The sequence below is a fragment of the Hippocampus bargibanti genome, linkage group LG11 (assembly GCF_051943395.1).
Source record: "Hippocampus bargibanti isolate YZ-2025 linkage group LG11, ASM5194339v1, whole genome shotgun sequence".
Lineage (NCBI taxonomy): Eukaryota > Metazoa > Chordata > Actinopteri > Syngnathiformes > Syngnathidae > Hippocampus > Hippocampus bargibanti.
In genome coordinates this window covers 4,061,968-4,076,817 of record NC_142744.1, presented here as the reverse complement: position 1 = coordinate 4,076,817, position 14,850 = coordinate 4,061,968, and the positions used below count along the sequence as shown (strand labels likewise).

Here is a 14,850-nt window from a genome sequence, read left to right as displayed (position 1 = left end):
GTATTGTGGTCAAAATCTTAACATGTAAAAGGAATTCACGGGAATACTATAAAGAGGAAACATTTTGTGAGTAGAACGTGCAAAAAACTTTTATGTGGGAAGAAAATCACAAAATCGAGGATAAAATCGTTTGTCGCTTGCCTATGTATGAACGTTAAAAACATTTTTTGTGTCGTATTACGATTTCCAAACCGTAATGCCGACCGCAAACGCGCGCTTCAAAATGCATTTTGCGTCATAAGCGTCCACTTTACGGTAAACGCCGGTTTGGCCCCGCAGTGTGCGAGTCCACCGACAAGATCAGGTGATTCGAGACGGAGCTACGAACGAGCCCGCCGGAGGAGGGGACACGCACAAACATTAACCAAGAGGGGGGCCTCGAAGGCACAATGTCATGTAGCGAATGTCGGCGCCCACCCGGTGCTCCTCATTTCCGGCTCGACTCTGGAGCGCCAGCTTAACGACGGACGGACGTACCTACGGACTTCGCGGCCGTGTGTATGTGTGAACGTGTTTGTGCGTGCGCGCGTGTGTGACGAATGGCTCGCTAGGGCCGCTGGCGCAGAATCTTCCTTTATGAGCGATCCCCTTCGGCACATAGCTCGTTCAGCATGGGGCTGTGCTACAGTTTGCGGCCGCGACTCTTCGGCGACCTGAGCGGCTCCATCTCCAACGCCGCCTCGGACTCGGAGCCGCATCCCGACGCGACGGCCGCCTCCTCCGCCGCCGTTTCCGCGCCGACCCGCGCCCAGGGTGCTCGCCCCGCGGAGGACGCTGGCGCCGGGTGCGAACCCGGTCGTGTTCGCGGTTCGGCTGGGGACGGCGTCCTCATTCAGAACGGAGGAGGTGGCGGCAAAGGAACGTCGTCGTCCGTGCCGGCGGCGGCGGCGACGTCGGTGGCCAAGGAACGAGGAGGACGTCGCCTGCAGCTGCCGCTGAAAAGCAACAATAGCGGCAACAAGCAGAAAAACTGGGACAAGCTCCTCGTGGAGGAGAAGGAGGCCGAGAAAGAGGCGAGGAAAGTCAGTAAGAGCATCGACAGGGCCCTCAAGGAGCTCAAGCGGGAATACAAGCAGACGCACCGGCTACTGCTTCTCGGTAAGACCCCCCCCGACCCTTCTTGTCCTACTTCTCCTCATCCTTCCATCTCCACCTTCTTCTGCTTCTTTTGGTTTGGTGACAGCGGGCAGGCAACATGGCCTACATGGCACTGCTGTCAGGGAAGCGTGGTGCCACACGCGGGCTGTCATCAGCATCGACGCTGGGCCTCGCTTTTCTAATACAGTGATACCTCAGTTTTCGAACTTAATTGGTTCCCAGAAAGTGTGTGTAAGGCGAAAAGTTCGTCTGCCGAACATTTATTTCCCATAAGAAACCATTAAAATTGAGAATAATCCGCTCCCAGGTCCCCATAAAACAGTTTTCTACGAAACGACGTGCGTGATGCGGTGCTGTTTGCGCGGACGTTTTCTTGTTTGGCATCGTCTGCGTACTTTTGACTATGGGGGACACTTTTTGTGGCATCATTTTCATCTATGAGCTGTCTATTAGCTATCAATTAGCTGTCCATTAGCTATCTATTAGCTACATAGCAGGATGGCTAGCTATCTAGCTAGCTATTAGCTATATCGCGAGCTCTCTATTAGATATATAGCAATCTGGATAGCTATCTATTATCTATCTTAGCTTGCTATCTCCATCTATTCACTATTTATCTGACTGTTATCTAGCTGGCTGGCTATTTAGCTAGGTATGTGTTGGCTAATGATTGACTAGCTAACTAGCTTTCTTTCTATTTGAGTTACTTCTGGGTTGAGTGAATGCTGGCTGCCGCTGCTCACCCACAGAAAAAAAATATCCTGTGACTGCAAAGTGACCTTGATAGTTTTGAAAGGCGCTTGGAAATGAAATGGATTATTATTATTATTATAAATAAGCCTTAAAACTAAACAAATTATTCCTTATTTTTTTGTATAATAAATGTGCTATTGTATTGTAATTAAAGAAATAAACTGTACTATATAATAAAGTCCTTTTATTTACCTTTGTGATGGTCGTTGATAATATAGAGGACAAAAACAGTCAGCTGCCATTTTGTTGTGAGAAGAACGGGCTCGTTCGCGAACGACACATCACTCCGTGTACGAAAAAACTTTGTATGCCAAGGTAAAGTTTGTCTGCCAAGGTAAAATGTTCATAAATGTAACGGTCGTAAACCGAAAAGTTTGTAAGCCAAGGGGTTCGTAAACCGAGGTATCACTGTATTGTGCAAACTATTGTAGGTCAAAAGGAAAAAAAAGAAGAAAGCGACTCACGGAATAAAAGAACAAAGTTGGTGACATCAGCGTCCAAAACACACAAAACCGTGTCAAATTATAATTTGCCAAACCATCAATAGTCGCGCTCACACTCCAATGACCAGCTTGTCATTTCCGCGTACATGAGCATCACATGTTATGTATTACATCAATTTCACAATTAACATTTAAAATCAATTTAAATCGCTTATTTGGGGGAAAAAAGAATGTTATTGTTTTGATGGCTGTAAATGTGTTACACCGCACCCGTCATCTACCCTCAAAACATCGCCATCATGTGTCCCAACTAAAGCTAGAATCTAGCCAGTTTGATAGATAGAATCTAGGCAGCTTGCTAGCTAGAATCTAGCGGGCTTGCTAGCTAGAATCTAATCGCCTTGTTAGCTAGGATCTATCCGGCTTGCTAGCTAGAATCTAGCCGGCTTGCTAGCTAGAATCTAGCCGGCTCGCTAGCTAGAATCTAGCCGGCTCGCTACTAGCCAGCTTGCTAGCTAGAATCTAGCCGGCTTGCTAGCTAGAATCTAGCCATCTTGCTAGCTAGAATCTAGGCAGCTTGCTAGCTAGGATCTAGCCGGCTTTCTAGCTAGGATCTAGCCGGCTTGCTAGCTAGGATCTAGCCGGCTTGCTAGCTAGAATCTAGCCATGTTGCTAGCTAGAATATAGCCGGCTTGCTAGCTAAAATCTAGCCAGCTTGCTAGCTAGGATCTAGCCGGCTTGCTAGCTAGGATCTAGCCGGCTTTCTAGCTAGAATCTAGCCATCTTTCTAGCTAGAATATAGCCGCTTGCTAGCTAGAATATAGCCAGCTTGCTAGCTAGGAACTAACCGGCTTGCTAGCCAGAATCTAGCCATCTTGCTAGATAGAATATAGCCGGCTTGCTAGCTAGAATCTAGCCGGCTTGCTAGCTAGAATCTAGCCATCTTGCTAGCTAGAATCTAGCCGGCTTGCTAGCTAGAATCTAGCCGGCTTGCTAGCTAGGATCTAGCCGGCTTTCTAGCTAGAATCTAGCCATCTTTCTAGCTAGAATATAGCCGCTTGCTAGCTAGAATATAGCCAGCTTGCTAGCTAGGAACTAACCGGCTTGCTAGCCAGAATCTAGCCATCTTGCTAGCTAGAATATAGCCGGCTTGCTAGCTAGAATATAGCCGGCTTGCTAGCTAGAATCTAGCCGGCTTGCTAGCTAGAATCTTGCCGGCTTGCTAGCTAGAATCTAGCTAGCTTGCTCGCTAGATTCTTTGATTTGGTGCGCTACTCAGTTTGAGAGAGTTAGAATCTAGCTATGTAGCAAGCTAGCTAAATTTTAGCTCTCTCAAACTGAGTAGCACAACAAATCATAATCCCACTGACTCAAACCAAGTCTAACCCATGTCAAATCTTTTTGCCCCCCCCTATGTGTCAAAATACATATCAACACATCTTTTTTTTACATCTTGTGACAGTCATTCTATTACTTGTTTAGCTTTCTTTGGAATGGCAGCAATTATGTTGACGGGTCAACTTGACCTGAGGCTGTTTAATGATTCAGTCACAGTTCCTGTTTAAGCGATTTGAATGTCATTTGGAGAGACAAGACGTTGATTTAAAAAAATGTATGTTTTGTTATGTCAAATTCATGCTAGACACCGTTTCTGGTCAAGATCAAAATTTATGTGCCACAACATGAAACATTCATCTTTTTTTGGGGAGGTAAGAAACATTTGAATATTTTATATTAAAATAATTAAATACTTAATTATAGTTATATTATAATTAATACCTAAAAAGAGCATACTTCAATAGCAGCATCAAGAATTAACTAGCTTTGTTTACACGGCATCAATTTGTGTAGTACCCGTGTTAGCCATGTGGGGGCAGTGTATGACAGACGCATACACTTCATTGAGTTATAATTTTGTGGCAGTTTTGGGAAACTTTAAGTCATTTTTATTGGTGTTTTGAATTTGACTAAAAATATCAGCCTGCGTGTTTTGGGTATTTTAGATGCTATCAAACGTTTTTCTGATGTCAGTTAGGAAACAAAAAAATGGTGTTGGTTGTCCATTAAAGGACAACCAACGTCTCCGGACAAGTTGTGTCCATAATTTGTAAAATGGCTTCAAATGACTTCTACTGAGCGTATTTTACAAAGATTCCACCGCATATAGCTATATTTTATGTTTTAAGACTCACACTGAATATTCCGGAAGTCTTGTTTTTGAGTTGGTGATGAGGCCTCACCCTACGTCACTGAAGGAACGCCCCTGAGCGAAAAAAGGACACATTGTAGCAGTCCTTCCGTCATGTCAATGCATTTTGCTGTACTTTGGTCTGAAAACTTCATGTAGGACCAAAAAGAGGCGGAAGAGGGCGACAAAGCTCCATGTAAGGAATTAATCAGCCTGTGGAAACTAACTGATTAATTCCTTACACGGCTTTGTCGCCATTTTCTGCCTTTTTTTGGGTGCGACATTTCCCACCCCTGATGCCTCAAAAAGACACGGTATAAATTCTTTAATCGATTGCAAACATGTATGCTTTCTTCTTCGGAACTATTTGAATCATATTCATAACTGGATGAGTAACAAGAAAGCATCTTCTCCGAATTTGAAGCCATTGTTTTGATTCTAGAGCAAGGCAAAGACGTCCTAGCGTGACGTCACGAACAAGGGGGCGGGACCTTCTGAAATTCGCCATTTCCGGGGTCCTTTTGAAGTAGTTTTGGGACACTTTAAGTCATTTTTATTGGGGTGTTGCATTTGACTAAAAATATCATACTGCGTGTTTTGGGTATTTTAGATGCTATAAAACGTTTTTCTGATGTCAGTTAAGGAACAAAAAAGTCGGTTGTCCTTTAAGTGTGAATACTTTGTGTCCTCTGATCACTCATGCCCCGCCCCCCTCGTCCCACACCCACACGACTCTTTGTACTCTCACCTAATTTACTTTTTAAATACGTCAACTTTATCCTTCGCAAAGCATGAGTGCGAAAGCGAACAATCAATCTCGAACGCACGCTGAACTGTGTGAGCACCATCTTTATCTTTATCGCTTTATTGTGTATTTGCACTGCGTGAATAATCAGCCTAGCTTTTTTTTTTTTTTTAACTTTTACAATCTAAGTCATGAAATAACCGGGGCAATAGTTGTACACAAGAAGTAGCGCTCCCACCGTGCGCTATTTGTATGATTGTATAACTTGACATGACCTCATGGACAAGACGGTTTCATCTTCTATGTTCACGCCAAATGAAACATGCGGCCAAAATGAAAAAGGAACTTCCACTGTTTGCAGACGTTTTTTTTTTATGTGTAGTTCAATAACCCTGCTGTTATGTTTGCGGGACAAAATGAAATGTTTTAAAATAGAAGTTTTAATTACTATTTTTTTTGCAATAAGTTATGTGCCCGCTCACCTGTCTAAATATAGTCGTAAATGCTCAATGTGAAATCTCAAATTCATAATCAGAACAGATCATGTTCTGCGTGTTATTGTCAGAAAGTAGAAATGTTGATATGGTATTAGAAATTAAATGGATTATTATTATTATTATTATTATTATTATTATTATTATTATTATTATTATTATTATTATTAGATGGCATACCCGAGAGCCCAAACTAGTTTACCTTATGACAGTCTAACTAGCTATCAAGCTAGCTCCCTAGCTATCTATTTGCAATCTATTAGCTGTCTAGCTGGCTTGCTAGCTATCTAGGTAGCTATCATTTAGCTATCTAGCTGTCATGGGATAAGTTTTTTTTCTGCATTTGCTGTCTATTTGCTGTTTGTTCGCTATCTGGCTCTCTAGCTAGCTATCTATAGCTAGCTATCTAGTCAGATAGCTATTTATTAGATACCTATTAGCTAGCTAGCTAGCTTTCTATCTATTTATTTGAATTATTACCGGTTGAGTGAACGCTGGCGCGTGTGGCTGCCGCTGCTCACCCACAGAAAAAAAAAAACTTATTCCATGACTGTAAAGTGACCTTGAGAGTTTTGAAAGGCGCTTTTCAATTAAATGTATTCTTCTTCTTCTTCTTCTTCTTCTTCTTATTATTATTATTATTATTATTATTATTATTATTATTATTATTATTATTATTATTATTATTATTATTATTATTTGTCTAAGGAATATTGCATTTGTGGATATAACAATTTAACATTTTTTTATTCATCTCGCAAGGCTGCCATTTTGCCTTGAAAATGACATCACAGTCGCTCAGGGTTCAGTTTACAAGCAATCACGGCTCAGCTTGTGAACGTCACATGACCGAGCTTAGAAAACATATTTTATTATTTATGCATGCCTCAAGTGGGAGGGGGGGGGGGTAACCAGAGTCCCTGTTCTTTTCTTTCATTAAAACACATTTGTCGATGTAGATGTTTTAAATCCTCACATGATTCACAAAAATAATAATTACAAAATAACACAAATTATGAAACAAAAATACACCAATATTAGATGAAAAAACCCAAATCTAAAAACGACAATTTTTAACATCAACATTAACATCTGTACATAAAAATCTCTCTATCTTTCTGCCACGGGGCGTGTTAGCACCTATCCCAGCTGTCTTTGGGCAAACACAGGGCACACTAACTTTTCGAACCATCCTCTGCTTGCTTTAAAATCATACTATTCAGGAGATCTTAACCAAATATGTCAGCATTTTCGCAAAAGTAAAACAACAATATTAATGCGTCGGTCACTGAGGAAGACGTGACATATAAGGAAGTGACGTATAAGGAAGCACAGGGTAGTCGAGTGATGCATTCAGATGCACTCAGTTTGGTTGACAACCAAATTTCGGTTGTATATCGAAGCATAAAAAATATGACATTTTTGGTTGAAAACCAAATGGGATGAGAAACGAGAGGTTCGAAAACCGACGTTTGACTGTACATGTCTAATGCAGCTACTATACTTTTGGTTTCATCTATGGTTTGTTGAATAACACAAAACACAAGGCATCTATCTTATTTCCCCGTCACGTCACGCACCGTGACACCTTTATTTAACCCTATAGCTTTTATTTTCGCTTCGATTGTTCTGAAACAACCAAAGTAAAAGACCAACACATTTGAAGGGTCTGCATGCTCATAAAAACGTCGTGTCGTGTGGATTTAGGAGTGTTGTTCAGTGAATTTTGTGGGGCCATCAAATAAATGAATCTTGTGAAGCGCAATGCTGTGTTACTCCAACGTCCCACGTGATGACGGTTGCAACTCTGAATTTTGTGCACTACCTACATCGTACCACTCGAGGGCAGTGTAGGACAGCTTCGTCTTGCAACTTTGCTGATGTATGTGTGACATACAGTGTAAAAAAGAGAGAGATAATTTTGTTTTTTTCATTGTACTGATATTAAGAATTAAGAGTAAGCAGATCCCGACAACAATTTCCCATTTTTTACTACAGTTTTATTCTTTTCTGTTCAACATTTGTTTTATGTACGACATTAGTTCCTTTGAGTTTGGTCAGCGCACACGGGCCGCCATATTTGTAGTTTTTAACCACAGCTGAGGGCGGGTAAACGTTTTGGAGAGAAAAAAAATCAGCGACGTTCACGAACTATCACGACTGTTGTTTTTTAAGCGTACCCTACCGTGTATCGTTGGTTTTACTAGTAACTGAGGTGCGTTCATGCACCGCCATGATTGTGCTTTTTGACGGGACCGGAGGATAGAAAACCCCGGCTACTCGAGCGCGTTGCTAGTTCAGGTCAAGGCCGCTGTGCTGAGAGCCCGAGACCCATCCCCTCGTATGAGGCAGCGGTTAGAGGCGTCCTGGTTCCCACCCCTCCGTCGACGAGCTTGACAGCAAAAACAGCGAAGGATTCAATCGGGGAATGGCTCCTGTCGTTTCGGACACGCAGGTTTCGGAAGCGCCGCGTCGCTCCGTGCTGGTTAATGTAACACTTTAGCGTCCGCGTTCGTTTTCCACCTCCACGGGCAACGGCTATTTCCTGGTTCCACAGCGAGAGGCAGTGCTGAGTTGAGGAGACACAAATCTTGATAGATAGAGGAGGGAGAGAGAGGGAGAGAAAAGAGAGAGGGGCCGGAGATAGCAACGTTTAGCTACATTCGCGGACATTACAAAGGCCTCCCCCCTCTCTGTTATTTATTTTAGTGTTTTTTTTTTTCAACCACACTTCGGTCTTTCCCTTGCTTTCTCTGCTGCTCAGTCAACTACCAGGCGGATTGGATGACGCTCGGCTGCGGCTAATAGCGGAATCATAACGGGGAACGGATTCCTCCCTTCCCGAGAAGCCTCTCGAGAGATTGGTTTCTTTCCCCCCCTTTTTTCGATGTATTATTATCAAGAAAAACAATCGAGCATTCCGTCACCATTCTGAAAGAACACCCCGGGCGTTGCATTTTCTTTTTTTGTCGGCGAAGGAAGGGCTTTTTTTCGGGGGCGACGGAAGATGGGTTGTTTGGGCAACAGCAAGACTGAAGACCAACGCATCGACGAGAAGGCTCAACGAGAGGCGAATAAAAAGATCGAGAAACAGTTACAGAAGGAAAGACAAGCGTACAAAGCAACGCACAGGCTCTTATTACTCGGTAAGACTCGTCTGGGATGATGAAATGTAAGCTAGTAAACCCCCGCTACCCCCATTTTGCTCCTCGTTTATTAGCCAACATGTCTATGACAGCAGTGTCTTGCTAACATGTCATCGTCGGGAAAGGGGTGGGGGGGGGGTATTGATCCAAGGCTACCCCCCAAAATGCTTGCCCCCGCACACACCCACACACACCATCACCACCACCTTTTAATATGTATTTTTGTATATCTTTAAAGGTGCTGGGGAGTCGGGAAAGAGCACTATAGTGAAGCAGATGAAGATTCTCCACGTGAATGGCTTCAATGCTGAGTAAGTATACAATAGTCACGTTGATGGACCGATGGATGAATGGATGATGCTCATTTTCATGACCCGTCATCATCCACTAGCCTGAGGACGTGACACCATGCAAAGCGCCTGTGGTTCTTCTGGGCAGTTACATCCCATCTATCGCCTTCTCCCCCTGCCCCGTCACCCTCATATCTCTCAGCATGCGTGGGGCCATGCATATGTGAGGATTGGCATGACCATGTCACGCACATGTCAGATGCACTGCTTCCTATTCCAACGTGGCGGGGAGGAGGGGTGAATGGTCACCATCGGCGCAGGGGGACGAGGGGTTGCCTATCGATAATTTGTTTTTGCTGCGAGGGCCTGGCACTCGCCAATTGATCGATCCAGCACTCGGTTTGCAATCGCAAAATAGCAAATCGCATCTCGAAACGACTATTGCGTAAAGCCGGAAGTCAGATTTGTTCATTCTGATTTTTTATTTGTTGTCCTGTTAAATACAGGACAGCGCACACAAAATGTATTTATTTGTTTATTTTTCATGGTAAAGTACTTTTGTCTCCGATTCCATATAAGGAGCATTATTATAATACTCAGTACAATATATATTGATTTATATAGTGCTTTGACAACAGCTTAAGCTGTAACAAAGCGTTTATCTGGACAGCTAGTACGATCCATTTTTTTAAAAATAACTCAGCTTTTTACAAATAATAGTGAGCTTGAGTCTCAGTTTGTAAGTTGAGCAAAACTACGTTTCTGATTCACTGATGGTTTTTGTACATTTTGACAAAGCCACATTTAAGATCACCTCAATGGGATGTTGTTTTCAATTCCAGATTTAATTTTAAAGGCCAATCAAATTTGTTTTCAACAATCAACCTGGTACACAACTGAGTGCCCAATTCCTTTTTCACTGAGAGGAGCTGCTGAGCTCCCTTTGAATCCAAAACCGATTCCCTCTTTGGATCTTACAATGGCCTCCAGAAACCAGGAAGTAGCCTGCAAAAAAAACATGCAAATCAAAATTGAATTCCCTGCAGAGATATAATAATAATAATAATAATAATAATAATAATAATAATAATAATAATAATAATACATTTCATTTATAAGCGCCTTTCAAAACTCTCAAGGACACTTTACAGTCACAGGATACTTTTTCTGCAGGTGAGGAGCGGCAGCCACGCGCGCCAGCGTTCACTCAACCAAATCGATATCAAATAGATAGAAAGTTATCTAGCTAGCTAGCTAATAGATAACTAATCGATAGCACGCTAGTTAGATAGCTAATATATAGCAAAGATTAGTCCTGTAAAAACAAGTAAATAGCAAATAACATGACAACACATAGACACAGAGTCATTCATTCTTCAGCACTTGCTGTACCCTCTTTATTACATGAAGCAGTTCTAGATTGAAATGAATTGTGAAGGCGTCTGGGTCGATTTCTGATCTATGGTCACAAATGATGGCCAAAATGCGAATGGTTCCATGCTCCAGTTCCCATTTTTGTCCACCTTGACAAACCCATCCGCCTTGTCTGACTACCTAACCCGCTTACTGTCCTTGTCTTCCCATGCAGGGAAAAGAAACAGAAAATCCAGGACATCCGGAAAAATGTCAAGGATGCCATAGTGGTGAGTTAGCCCGCTGTCCCATTTCAGCCCGTTTATGACACATATTTCTTAGTTTTCAAAAGGACCAACATTTGACATCTTCTGGGATTTTCGAGACATGCAATGGACTAGTTTGTGCATTGGCGTAAGAATACTTGGTTGTGGTTCAAGATAGTATGCTATGTTACTGCCATGCTTCTAGTTCTTTTTAAATATTTTTTTGTATTCGTGACTTAGAATAGTTTGTATTTTTAAAGTAATCAGAATACATTTAATTTTAATTTACAAGGGCCTTTCTGAACACCCAAGTACACCTCACAATAAAACAACAATACATAAAACAATAAAAACATGAATAAAATGATAAATAATAAAATAGCAGATTAAACTAGACCATGAAAGCAAGTTTAAACAGGTGGGTTTTGAAAGTAGGAAGGGAGTCAATATTACGGATGTTGGGTGGAAGTGAGTTCCAGAGTTTGGGAGCAGAGCGGCTGAAAGCTCTGCACCCCATCATGGTGAGACGGGCAGAGGGCATACAGAGGTGGAGGGAGGATGAGGATTTGAGTAGTCAGTAAATATTTGCTGTGATTGTTTAAGACTGAGATACTGATGCAGCATATATTGACATTGAGAACAATTTCACGAAAATAATGTCCTAAGTCAAGGAATTTTTGCCCAACCTGATTTCTAATTTTTTTTTTTTTTTGGGGTGGGGGGTTGCGAGTAATCACACCATTTTCTTGTGTATTTTATAGCCTACATTTCAGTTCACTTTGGTGGATAGTCACAACAGTTAAAAAAAAACGTTTAGTAAATGTAAAAGCGAGAATCACATTAGCTAGCTAGCTACGTTTCTATCTTTTTGAGTTATTCCGGGTTGAGTGAACGCTGGCGCGTGTGGCTGCCGCTGCTCACCCACAGAAAAACTTATCCTGTAACTGTAAACCTTGAGAATTTTGAAAGGCGCTTATAAATTAAATGTATTATTATTATAATATAACATTTACATGTAGCATCGCTCGCTAGCTTGATGCTAACACAGTGTCAAACTCAATAGACCGGCTAACAAAAACCAGGATTGCCGTCACAGTCCAATGGATATATCAACACAGACGGGGTGGCAACATGTTGACAGACCATGTAAAACTCATAGCTATATATTCTTTGTCGTCTGTAAATAAGGACCACTATTATTGCGTCTTTGTGAGCAGTTGTGTCTGTCAATTTTTTGTGTGTGTGTTTTTTTTTTTTTGTACGCGAAAGTCTCGATTTAGAGTGTACTGCCTCCTGGTGGGGTATGAGCGCATCCGATAGAAGCTTCACGGTTTATTTATAGCGTGAAATTGTTATGCAATGTTTTAATTGTCTTTATACATTTCATTTATAAGCACTTTTCAAAACTCTCAAAGACACTTTACAGTCACAGGTTAATTTTTTCTGCGGGTGAGCAGCGGCAGCCACTCGCGCCAGTGTTCACTCAACCCGGAAGTAGCATAAATGCGAATAAAAGCAAGTAAATAAACTGATGGAGAAATAATTAAATGAACAGTAAATACATAAATAAATACATTAAAAAAACAATGAAAATAAATGAATCCACATGAATAAAAACAAATGAATAAATGGATACAATAAAGGAAAAATAAATGAAAATAAATAAATGGCTGGAGAAATAAATAAACAAATACAAATAAATAAACTAATGGATAAATAAATAAACTAACGGATAAATAAATGAAGAAATAAATAAATAAATATATAAATATAATAAATAAATAAATCAAGATAATGGAATACAGAGAAAATGGACTTTTGCTAAAAATTATTGGTCAAAATCCGTGGTAGAAGACACACATACACACAGAAATATAATTTAAATTTAAAATTTTAAAAATGATGTATATTTTTAGCATTTGTAATTCATTATGCATACCATTTTACATTATTTAATTATGACAAAAATAGTACAGTGAGACCTCAACTTACGAACTTAATTGGCTTAATTGGAGTGTGTAAGGCGAAAAGTGTGTATCTCCAAAAAAAAAATTCCCATAGGAAACCATTAAAATGGGAATAATCCGTTCCCGGGTTTCCATAAAATATACTTTTCAACTCAATAAGCCTTAAAACTACACACAAGATACCTTATTCTATGTATAATAAATGTGCTATTGTATTGTAATGAAAGAAATACACTGCGTTGTATCATAAAGTCACTTTATTTACTTTTGTGATGGTCATTTATGGCTTGATGGAATGGCGTTGGAGGTCGAAGGTCAAAGGGAATTGCTGTTTGGAAAGAGAGGCGCATTACATGACTGTAATTAAAGAAATAAACTGTGCTGTAAAATAAAGTTTTATTGACCTTTTTGATGGTCGTTGATGGCTTATGGAAGGAGAGTCACCTTCCATAAGGACTGTTGGTAACTTAACCTCTGGTGCTGTTCGGTCGTGTGCTTCCGCCGAAGATCACTCCGCCAGCCGTGGTGGGTGTGTATTATGAAAATAGTGCTTATTACAAGGTTTAATTTGCATAAAATTGACGTTTGTAAGACAAAAAGTTTGTAAGTTGAGGTCTCACTGTACTAGAAAAACGTACGTGTAATGTTTAATATGCTTTGAGATTGATAGATTTAGTAGATAATAATCACTGTTGTGTTCCTTTACAACTGCCACATTAACTCATTCACTGCCAGACGATGTGCAAAAAATATGTCCACTCCAGTGCCAGGGTTTTTGCCATTTTCACTCAAATTGCAGGGCCCACAGAATATTAAGTTTTAGGACGACATAAAGATTCAAGACAGTGCCACAAACCTTAGACTCTCTTCTTTCATCAGAAAAAAAGAGTTAACTCCGAAGTTATGTGGGTCTGGAGTTATCTGAGCTTTAAATGGGGCTAGCTGTACAAAATACAAAACATACATGCAGTATTGATTTATATAGCGCTTTTAGAACAGCTGAAGCTGTTACAAAGCGCGAACGTGGACAAAAGGTAAATTCTGCCCCCTCGTGGAAAGGGAAAAACGTTGGAAGAGGTCTGACCAGCACTTTATCGGCACGCCCCAAAAAAAAAAAAAAAAAAAACATAACCCGAACAAATTCGAGAATGGCGCTCCACGTCACACGTTTTAATTCCCGAATAAATTCGGGAATGGCAGCGAATGAGTTAAACAATATTCTTTTATCATCATTGCTAATTCCTATTGATTGTGTGTTTTAATTTTATTTCTCTCTCTCTCTCTCTCTCTCTCTCTCTCTCTCTCTCTCTCTCTCTCTCTCTCTCTCTCTCTCTCTCTCTCTCTCTCTCTCTCTCTCTCTCCCAATCTCTATACAGACAATAGTGTCGGCGATGAGCACTTTAATACCCCCTGTCCCGCTAGCCAACCCCGAGGACCAATTCAGGATCGAATACATCAAGAGCATAGCACCTCTCTCTGACTTTGACTACTCACAGGTACGGACCTCCTCAGTGCACATTGAAGTTTCGGTTTTACCCGTGTGTACACAAGATCACGTGTGTAAAAAAAAAAAAAAAAACCGCCATCCCCCACGCACTTTTTTTTTTTTTTTTGATGGCGGATGTGCAGCGTGGCAAAGCAGTTGCTATAGCTTGAGAAAGACCACCAAGGCAAGGGTCCAAATGCTTCTCTCTTGTTGTTGTTGTTGTTATTGTCGTCAGTGGCAGAATTGCGGGCGAAAGAAACTATTATCCGCTTGCGATATTTTGATTCTTGATTCCCCACACTTGGTCAGCACTTTGACTGTTGTCAACAACATTCCCTCTTAGTTTTAGTTTATGATACGAGTAACGCAGTCGCCGACGCCTTATAGATGCAAGCTGTGTTGAAATGGACAGCTGTCATGTCCACCCTTGTTTTTTATTCTATTTTTTTTTGTTGTTAAGAGCTGAAGAAAATGCGTCTGCAGTCAGTTAGTCAGACAGATAAAATCATCATAAAATAGTTATTTTGTTCTTTCCACAGTTAGCTTGTCCATACACACACACACACACACACACACACACACACACACACACACACACACACACACACACACACACACACA

At 41.1% G+C, this 14,850-nt stretch overlaps 1 protein-coding gene across 3 annotated transcripts in view; it reads left to right on the top strand.

Moving 5' to 3' along the window:
- The first annotated feature begins 225 nt into the window (after positions 1–225).
- The window catches only part of LOC148891202 (guanine nucleotide-binding protein G(olf) subunit alpha), a 51,966-nt gene continuing 37,341 nt past the window's right edge, over positions 226–14,850 (top strand). The window contains exons 1-4 of one of the 3 annotated variants that reach the window (XM_089007986.1): positions 226–1,098; positions 9,106–9,178; positions 10,746–10,800; positions 14,120–14,239. In XM_089007986.1, the coding sequence (XP_088864112.1) occupies positions 612–1,098; positions 9,106–9,178; positions 10,746–10,800; positions 14,120–14,239 (735 nt within the window). In that variant the 5' untranslated portion in view covers positions 226–611. Of the gene's footprint in view, positions 1,099–7,735; positions 8,868–9,105; positions 9,179–10,745; positions 10,801–14,119; positions 14,240–14,850 lie in introns of those variants that run through there. The other 2 variants (XM_089007987.1, XM_089007988.1) reach the window with 2 other exon arrangements.